Below are 10,574 nucleotides of genomic sequence, written 5' to 3'. Positions count from 1 at the left end.
AATCTTATCCATAAATTGTGTGAAGGATCTATATTTCTTTATTATGTTAGTAACTTAAATAAAAGGGTCAATTGCTTCCGAGTCACAGCATAAATATGTGAGGAATTTTAAAATAAATACAAAATAAACTTTCGAATTCTTTAACTCTAGCTAGATTTAAAATCGATGATATAAATCTTCCACGAAAATAAGAAGAAAAGAAGAAGAAGAATTATTTATGTTGTTCATTACAACATACAAATTATAACCCTTTAATTTACTTAGAATTAAGGTAATCAGTATTAGTCCTTGGCCACTGTTCCTCTAGTCTTTTCCTCACCATTGATCCACCTGCACACATATTTTAATTAAGTTATATATTTTTTTTCAACTGGCTTAACTGGTAAAGTTATATGGCCAGGAACTCACAGGTTCAAGCTGTGAAAATAGCCTCTTGCAGAAATGCAGGGCAAGACTGCGTACAATAGACCGTTGTGGCCCTTGTGGTCTGGTCCTTCCCCGAATCCTTCGCAGAGCCCTTCCCATGGTTTTATCATAAGCCTTTCTCATACTGTAATTAATCACAACAAAATAAAGTCAACACGTTAATCAAATTTAAAACGAAAATTAGGTAAAATTGTGTACGAAAGACAGATATCTTAAATTCAAATTTAAAAGAACGCCATCTAAAAGAAAAAAAGTCGAAGTGAATTAAAATCCTTCAATATTTAGTTTTCTTATCTACAAAAAAAAAAAAAAAGAATAAACCGAACTAAATTAACTCAGTAAATCTAATGCATTACCGATAAATTTGAAATAAAATTAGGAAAAGGTAAAAACTCACTCAAAATTGTTTATGAAAGCAGCAACGCTAGTAAACAAGACGCCTGCAACTGATATAACAAAATTACAAAACAAAATATTACCAGTAAGCAGAAGAAAGTTTTTTTAACTAAAAAAAAAAAGAAAGGAAGAAATTGAAAAAACTATATTCGATTTTAAAAAGAAAAGCCCCCCAAAAAAGATGTCAGAAAAATTATATATTGAAGTTAAAAAAAGAAGAAGATATCTCTTTTTCTTTAAATGTAGATATCAGTGATGAATTAAGAATAATTGTAAAACTAAAAACCTAACCTGATATCGCAAGCTTGATAAATTCCCCAATAAGATAAATCGCAATCTTTTTTTACTACGTAGGTACTTTTATAGTATAAATCAATTAATTACTGTAACTTGCGAAAGAAGAAATGTTTTCAGAAATATTATACCTCGCATAAAAGTGTCAAATAGATGAGTTGGGTACTTGGGTCAAGTTTGGACATTGGTAGAGAGCGCCTTTACTCCAAAGTGGGACTTAACACGAATCTAGATTAGTTTAACCTTAACACGGATACAAGATACTGAATGAGAAAAAGATTCAAAAATTTGGGTGAACTGATTTAGATTACACCAATTTAATAGCATAAATGTATCTCACCCAGCGTTTACACCAAATCAATATGCATAAAATATATTTGCACATGGACTTTCATCACTTAACCACACTTTATTTACAGATATTTTTATCTTATTAAATCACTTAACCATTATAAGTTGATATAGCTTTGTATAAATATTGAATGCAGGGAAGCAATTACCTTGGTTTAATCATTAAATAAAGAGAAATTTTCATAAACCATTATTATTTAGAGCCTAGTAATTATAGTTTGTCTAATTACCATTTGTAGCTACTATTTAATTGTTACTAACTTGTATTACTTGTATTCAAACGCGCAACGAATACAGTTGATACAAAGCTATATCAACTTATAATACAATTGACACAGACTGTATTCGTTCAGTTGACGAATACAGTTGACACAGGCTGTATTCGTTTGCGCAATCAATACAACGTGCACCAACTGTATTCTTTTGCGCAATTATATTCATTTGTGCAACTAATACAATATGTATCAATTGTAACTGAGGCAAAATAAAAGCGAGTATACAAAGAATTCGTTCGCGCAACCAATACAACGTGTACCAACTGTATTCGTTCGCACTACTGTATTCATTCGTGCAACAATTGTAACTAAGGCAAAATACAAGCGTGTATACAAAAGATACAACTTGTATCGATTGTATTTGATCGCACAATGAAGACAAGGCTAAATACAGAAAAATAAATTTTCTTGTTGAGGGTCGAACTCAAGATCTCCGCTAACTAAGCGAACGCTCTAACCAACTGAGCTCTCTCATTTAAGTTCAAAACAATTAACTTCTTATTTCGTGGATTTGCTATAAAATTCAAATATAGCTACGAATGGTAAATACAATGTGAATGTTTGATATGTCGCGTAATTTTCCATTAAATAAATATATCATTCGACCAACCCGTCCAAGCGAGTTATAGAATATTCATCTATTATAAAATAGAATGAGAAAATGCATACAATGCTGTATTTCCTTAACAAATATGTACAGAGAAGCTCAATAAAATTGCACCCCCACCCCCGGCCTCTTCTTTCCTTTTGGAGCTAAAAGCCTTAAAATTGCAGCATCATGTAAGGTATCAACAACCAACAAGACCACAGGCAATAAATGGAACCTGCCCAATAATCAAATTCTCAAGTTCAGATTTTTGATTAATTATATTGTGCCTGCTTCCGTGTCGCCCGGTTCTGTATCCTAGCTTCTTCTCCTCGTTTGTACTAACAAACACAGACATGCCTTGCGGATTTTAAAGAACAGTATTACTCAAACAAGCTCCCTTTGTGATTCATTTTGATGAAGGTGTTGGTACTCTGTTTCTAGATGTGGAATATCATCTGAATCATCACTACTATTGACAACATCGTTATCACTGTCATAAACCTCTATGTATGCCTCGTCCCCTTCCTCCTGTTAATGAACCGAGTTAGGTGATTTGACTCTAATAATGAAGAGTTAAAAACAAGAAAAGGGTGCATCTTTATTGTGCACATTGTGAAGCAGGAAGTTGCACTGTCCTGAATGACCACCCTTTTAACTTATCCTTTACCATTAACCATAGCAAATCATAGGCTGATGCAATAAAACAAAGCTAGCAAGGAGATTTTCATGGTGATTTTGCATTGTGTTCGTATGTGGATAAAATCATTTAAAAAAAAAAGGGCAGCCCGGTGCTAATCTCCCGTTATGCGCGGGGTCCAGGGAAGGGCCAGACCACAAGGATTTATTGTACGCAACCTTACCCTGCATTTCTGCAAGAGGCTGTTACTACGGCTCGAACCCGTGACCTCCTGGTCACATGGCAACAACTTTACCAATTACGCCAAGGCTCCCTTTCAGGATAAAATCATCAATGAACGAGAAAATCTGCATGTATTCATCTACATATATGCTTGGACATGAAGAGAGCGGGACGGATAGAGGGGATCCATACAACCTACCGGCCCTACCCTAACTAATTTGGACTTTAGGTGTAATTGATTGATCGATAAAAAGGACACATGCCATTTATCTAATGGGCTCCATTTGCCCCAATAGCGGCAGCATTTATTAATGCTTGATTAAGCCAGGTTGGCATTGATCTAACGCCACGTCTTGGCCTGAGCTAGAATAGTGCTTCAACAGGAAAAATCTAGATTATTCAGGCCTACTTAATTATAATGGCCTAGTAGCCGATTCCAGTTCTAATCTCCTTGACAAAGAGAAACAGAAATGATATTCCATGTGCAATCTAAAAAGAAGAAGAAAGAAACTGAATAATCAAGTGAACATAAAACGCCATATGGAGATACTAACCTCACTAACCTCGTCTTCAGTAGAATAAGCAGAATCTAGCTTATCATATAGTTCATCATCTCCAGAGTCTTTCACACTAGCCAGTTGCTCCTACCATCATAAACATGGGAGAAAAGGTTCAACTCCAATCCAAATGAGACAAGAATTACCGACTAACATAAGGATATATTCACGTTTAAGAAATAAAAGGCTAGAAATAGATGTGCGTATAGCAAAGAGATCATACAATTTCAGCTGTAAGCTGTTGTACTCTTGTTTGAACTGTTGAAATATGCTTTAGAAGAGCCTGTTAAAAAAGCAGTAGCAAAGCCTTGTCATCAGCACAAATCTCCTCAAAAGCTTAAATAACAACTCTTACAGTAGCAGATTCAAGCAAACATAAACCGAATGGGCTGATGATTGCTTTTCAACCATTAGGAAAATGACTGTGTACACGGCACATAAAGGAGGCTACATTTTCAAGACTAAGGAATTAGGCCAAAGAAGGTACCTCACGTCTCTGAAGTTCTATTGAACGTGCCAGTGCCTTTCTTTTGGTTAAAAGATTTTTGGGTCTCAGAGTAGGTGGCCGACTGTAGTCCTTACCACGGAACACAATTATAGCATATCCTTTGGACACTTTGTCCACTGAAACCAAGACGCCCCCACTCTCCGCTTCAAGGGCTAATGCAATTTTTGATACTTGCTCAAAATTCTTGGCCTTCACCATGATTTTGACCAGTTCACGGTACTTCCAGTGCAAGTGCATATTCTCCACCGTACCATCAAAAATTCCACGCCTACCTGGAAAAAAAGAGCTTTCCATGTCATTTTCTCTTTGTTAAGCACAAAAAATTTGCGTCAGAGAAAGAATGTTACCCAAAAGTAAGAAAGCTTTCATCCTTAGCCCAAGCTTCCGAAACATAAATCTCTCCTCATCTGTTAAGCTGTCAGGCTCTGCACGCCTATCCAAAGGATTTAAAGTTTCCTCCACCTTTGACAACACACGCTCAGCTTTCATTAACTTTCTTTCGGCCTGAAAAAGTACATTTCGCTTTATTGTCTCTCACTGGACTCTTGAATCTCCAAGATATTACAGAGTGAGAACTCTTGAATCTCCAGTAAAAATATGCTTTTAACAAAAGTAACCTGGTTTGCAGAACTTACAAATACAAGCTTCTTTTCGAGCTTCCTGACCAAGTCAGCATGCCTTACTATTTCTGCTTCTCTCATCACAGTTTCCTTGTCCTTATCGTCCAGCCTTTTCCCCCATCTAGCATCAGCATCCAAAGTTTCGCCTAGTGTGCCAGCTGTTCTTGAAGAATCGATTGTTGCAACACCTGCTGTGAGTGAGACTGATGCTCCTAGCCTAGCTTGCTCTTCTTCATCTTGCAACATCTTCGCCAAACTCTCTTTCTCCAACAAGGCTTCTGCAACCTCTGGTGACAAAAAATCTTTACCTCTGTAAAATACCAAGAAGTCCTTGTTTCTAGAGAGTAGCATGCCCCCTGTTAATTTCTGAACCAAAACCAAATCATACATAGATATTGTAAAGCTACATTGCTATGTTATAGACAATCAGTTAATACAGAAAGAGTAAATATTTGGCCTGTGACAGAAAATATCTGACTCTTAATTAGATATCCGAAAAATGTTAAACTCAGTATGAACAAAACAATTCACTCCAGTGGCATTTTTTCAATTAAAAAAACCCTATAATCTTCATATCATCTTCCAGGTTTGCTTGTAACAGCCTCATTTTTGGTTGGACAAACACACAATACCATTGCAATATGCGTTTATGAGACAATACCTTTGCAACATGTACTTTTGAGACATTTAGATTTAGGTAAATTGCATAATTCATTCATTCTTATGTGTATTTTAAGTCAGTTTTTTTTTCTTTTTCATTCCTTTGCCTTTCAGTTGTAATGATATTCTGGCTTGTGTTTGAATCAATAACTGTCCGTAAGATCTGTTGGACCAAACAAAGCGCAACTTGAAAGTAAATAACTAGTACATGACGGTAGAATACCAACTAGCAGGCATGGCATTGACACCACTTTTTTGTTGATAGCATTCAGAATTACACCAAAACACTCTTTTATTACCTTAATATCTTCAGCCATTCTCTCACTTGTAGTAAGCTGGACGCCACGTTTTATAGCAATCTTTGCAATTGAACTTCTTTGCCACAACTTAATCATTGCTGACGCCAAACCTTGATGCTGCCTGCTTCTACCTGAATACTTGAATTACATAATATTTAGAGCATATTTCGAGACAGCCAAATGACACTGATAAGTGCAGTGTTGCCTACCTAAAGCAAAATGTGGAGGTAGAATTCTGGCAAGCCTTCTTAAAGCGGTTGCCTCCTTCGTCCCAAGAGTAGATCTCACCCCATAAGGGAGAAGTCTGTACGGAGGTTGATATCCGGGGACTATACCTGGAAGTAAATCTGCATCTACAGGAAGTGGCTCGGCTCCCGGCCAATCTGTATACCTAGGCCCCAGGCCATCTAACAATTTGTCTACTTCATCTTCATAGTTCACTTCTGGTTGTCTAACGATATTTCCGTTCTCTTCAGAAGTATTTGCAGATTCTGGTCGGAGTGAATTCACATAATTGCTAGGACTGCTTTCTGAAGGATTTTGATTACTTTCATCATCAACTATTGGAGAGTTCTTACGACGAATCTCATTTCTCATTATCCTCTTCTTCATTCGCTCAGATGGAGTCTCATAACTGACACCTCTGTAAAGAGCCACAGAAGTGCCAGATCTCCAAATCACCAGTCCACCAGTTTTCCTCTGAATAGCAGGAAAACATGAATCGAAAAATGCTAATAGCTAATGAAGGATAGTATTCATTGTGAATTATACGAAACCATATGCTTCAAAACTAAGCTCTTTGCTCATCAAGAGACCGCTAATATCGTCAATATACAGTCGAGTGGTTTTATCTCAAAGATGCAGCAAATTTCAAGAGATAGCTATCCATATAAAGGCTATATCAAGAATTCTTCTATATATGTCGCACTAAGGAAAATCAATACAAGATAAAAGACTATGACTAAGCAAAGTCGAATAGTCGATACCAGATAACTCAATTAACTAAAGACCACTGTTTAATGTGTTATAATGGTATAGCCTAACTCTATATGTTTGAAATGTACGCCAACAGCTAAAAAAATCACTTGAACTATTTTCTTTCCCCTTTTACTGGAAAACCAAAAAGCAATCGCACCAATTTACTTAACCGCGATGCAGACAAGTATAAAATTTTCAACTCCCATTACCAGGAAAAAACACTGGAACTTTGCGCTCCACTGACATACATGGTTTAAAATTCACCAAGGAAACATGAGCTAAATGCTCAAAAGAACAGACCGGAAAAAAATCACAGACTGAAGAAAATAAACACTAACAAGCAGAGGTATACAAGGAAACATGCAATAAAAAGCTCTGTTGGCTAACCTCTAGAATCTCATGCATTCTCTTCATATTTAGTGCAGGAGCACCTTCAACTTTCAACCGGACAACCTCCGATGTGTTCCACTTCTCGCGAATGGTTTCCACAACTTGTTGCGTAACACCAGCACCGCTAATCCTCGTCTTGTTCTTTATCCTGAGAGCCAAATTTGTCAACCTTCTCAGCTCAGAAGCAGGTAGTGTCAGCTCAGCCAAATGAGTCCGACTCCTACTGCTCATCGAATTACCCCCCTCTTCTTCTTTCACCAATGGCTTTTCCCATGGAAATTTAACCACACCATCTTTAACAAACACATTCTCATCCCCGAATGGGGATTCCTCGGAAAACCCACCTCTTACATTTGGCAATATTCCTTCTTCAACAAAAAATATATCCTCAATAGACCCTTTTTCAACATCTCTAATTACCTTTTTATCCTTCTGTTTAGCCTCATCAACATACCCAAATTTCTTCAATTTCTCAACAATTCTATCCATTGTACTACTACCACCACTACTACTTTCTTCACAATCAGAACCAGATGTATCCCCATTATTCCTATAACTAAGCACAATTTGGGGCTTGTTTAGCTTAATTTCATTATGGGTTTCATTCCATTTACCTAACCAAGAACTGCTAAATACACTAGTAGCACTAACTTTGGGCTTTGAATTCCATGTTTTGGCCTTGTTTTTCAGCACAAAATTTGATCTTTTTTGTGGGGTTTGCTTAAAAATGCAATCTTGATTGACAATATTATTATGGGTTGTATGAAAATTTGGTTTCTTGAAAGGAATAATTGAATTGTACCTGAAGAATGATAGCCTTGTGGTTCTGGGGTAGAATTGGTGGCTAGGGACAAGAGCCATACTCAAATTTTATGCATAAAAAAAACATATATAATACATTAATATGTATCTATATGTGAAAAGATTGAGAAACAAAGAAAACCAGAGTGAGAATGTGAGGGTTTTGGGTGGGGTTTGTTCACTCTTTCAAAGAATATCCATCTCAGTGACTGATTTGCAGATGTTGTTTCGACTTATTTTCTTTTTCCCTTTTCTTTTTAACTGGCTGTGATAAATAAGGTTTTTATACTTTTTTTTTTGGGGGGGGGGGAGGGTGTATGGCGTTTTTCTTCGTAAGTAAATTGTATTAATTTTTTTTTTTTAGTAGTAAACTGAAAATTTATATAATACTTACTAGATAAAATCTTACATATTACGTGTCATAATGATATTGAGGCTAGATATCCCCTCTTGCAAACAACTCGTGTCACTTGTAATGTTTTGGTTCCCTAATGATCTAAACATATTACATAGAAAGGTAGGTACTTTTTTTTTGAAGATAAGCTATCCTCGCTCATATTCTTTGTTAGTAGTTGTTGTACAAAAATCAACGGTTCAGGGAGCACCTTAGTCCCTCTTGGGTTAAATTTACTATTTTTTTTTTTGCTTCCTTGGCTAGTGCATCAGCTACTGCATTCCCTTCCCTGAAATTATGGCGTAGTAGAAGGCTCTTCCCCTGGAGCATTAATGACCTGCAGGAAAGAATTAGATTAGTAAGAACTGAATGTCATTGTTTATTGCGTTGATTACTTCAGTTGAGTCTGTTTCCACTTCTAACGGGTAAAGATTGAATTTTGAAGCCATCTGAAGTCCTTCCAGGAGTGCATGTAATTCCATGTGTAGAGGAAATAATGCACTACAGTATTTATGGAAATTTAGAATCCACTTTCCCGTATTATTTCTAAATACTCCCCCTATTTCATCGTATGTTTTGTTGCATGCCCCATCTATGTTGAGCTTAATCCAACCTTTTGGAGGAGCATGTCATTTAACTTGGATTACTCTGGTAGCCTGAGAATGAGAGCTTTTGGTAATGAAGAAGTGAAATTCAATTGCATGAAATCATCTTTAAGGAGGGTTTTATGTTGTTGTGATTGCGATTAATCCAAATTCCCCATATTAGAAAAGGGAAGGAGGTCTGACCATTCCAGGTGTGGGGATTGGATTTTTGGGGTCTGGTTTTTATTGTGGATGAGCCAGTGATGGTTTAGTTATTGAAGTAGGGTTAATGATACCAAGTTCATCCCATAAGTGATGCACTAGGGGACATTTGATGAAGATGTGCTCTATAGACTCATCTTCATTGTAGCACATCGGGCATTTATTATATATAATTATCCTAATATGCTGAAGATAATTCATGCATGGTAGTCTGTTGTGTAGACATTGACAAAGGAGGTATTTGATTTTATTAGGGCAATTTAGTTTCCATATCCACATGAAGTCATATTGAGGCTTTATGGTAGGTTTAATAATTGTAAGGCGGAATTTGCGGATGAAATAACTATTAGTGTTCATGTTCCATATAGGGGTATCTTTATTATTATTATTATTATTATCATTTAAGCGGATAGGAATTTGATGAATTTTTTCCATAATATTGGTAGGCAGTTAAAAAGATAATGTAGAGGGATCCCATCGGCCATTTAAAAAGATTTTCTTTACTTTAGTGGATAATTCATGTTTATTGAGCGGACCCTTGATGCATTCTCTTAGTAGTTGGAGATTTGGTATCCAATTAGATAGCCAAAGATTTTGATTAAGATTCTTGCAGGGTTGCCAAGTGATGCCCTTAGTGCAGATTGACCACCCTTTTAGGATGTTTTTCCAGATGAAGGAGGCGGAGATTGGGGTTTTATTTCTTGCATATTTGAATATGAGAACTTTGGACCATAAGGTTGTGGGAGTGGTGATAATTCCCCAGGCTAAGTTGCTGAGAGCTATCAAATTTTTTGTATTAGCATCTTTTGTGTCTAGCCCTCCTTCTTCTTTAATTTTAGTGATGGTATTCCAATTGATATAGTGAACTTTATTGGCATCTTTAGTAGAACCCCAGATGAAGTTACGTTGAATACAGTCAATTTGGTTTAAGGTTTTGGTGGGAAAATGGGTGTATTGCATTACATGCCTAGGGATAGCATTAAGAGTTGATGTTGCTAGGGTGTTACGACCCGCTATGTTCAGAAATTTGACTTTCCAGGAATACAATTTCCTTTGCATATTGTCAATAATAAATTGGTAATCCCTAGGGTTAGGATGATTTTGAAGAATTGGAAATCCTAGGTATTTGCCAAAGGTGTTGCTAACACTCATATTAAAATCTTTAGTAACTTCTTTAGAGATAGTTGTGGGGCAGTTTTTTGAGAAGATTATTTTAGATTTATGTATGTTGATGTTTTGCCCTGACAAGGAGCAGAAGATGGACATGCTCCTTTTAATATAGCTACAAGATTTCTTGTTTACCTTACCCATAAGGTAAGGTCATCCGCAAAGAATAAATGTGAAATACCCGGATCATTTGAACTAAGGTGC

General features: G+C 36.4%; 1 protein-coding gene across 2 annotated transcripts; it reads right to left on the bottom strand.

Annotated features, from left to right (window-relative positions):
• Positions 1–2,300: 2,300 nt before the first annotated feature.
• LOC107791199 (CRM-domain containing factor CFM3A, chloroplastic/mitochondrial) lies at positions 2,301–8,306 on the bottom strand. Of its 2 annotated transcripts, none has more exons than XM_016613216.2 (9): positions 7,200–8,306; positions 6,044–6,533; positions 5,835–5,965; positions 4,891–5,241; positions 4,603–4,759; positions 4,235–4,527; positions 3,971–4,030; positions 3,745–3,834; positions 2,301–2,859 (listed from the first exon to the last, which is right to left on the bottom strand). In XM_016613216.2, the coding sequence occupies exons 1-9, from the start codon at positions 8,061–8,063 to the stop codon at positions 2,716–2,718; spliced, it is 2,580 nt and encodes an 859-aa protein (XP_016468702.2). In that variant the 5' UTR covers positions 8,064–8,306; the 3' UTR covers positions 2,301–2,715. The 2 variants fall into 2 exon arrangements, with proteins under 2 accessions (XP_016468702.2, XP_016468703.2); XM_016613217.2 differs by having other exon boundaries at positions 3,754–3,834; positions 7,200–8,262.
• Between the last annotated feature and the right edge of the window lie 2,268 nt (positions 8,307–10,574).

The sequence above is a fragment of the Nicotiana tabacum genome, chromosome 7 (genome assembly GCF_000715075.1).
Source record: "Nicotiana tabacum cultivar K326 chromosome 7, ASM71507v2, whole genome shotgun sequence".
NCBI classification, from domain to species: Eukaryota; Viridiplantae; Streptophyta; class Magnoliopsida; order Solanales; family Solanaceae; genus Nicotiana; species Nicotiana tabacum.
The sequence above is the reverse complement of the archived record's forward strand: the minus strand, read 5'-3'. Positions and strand labels throughout refer to the sequence as shown.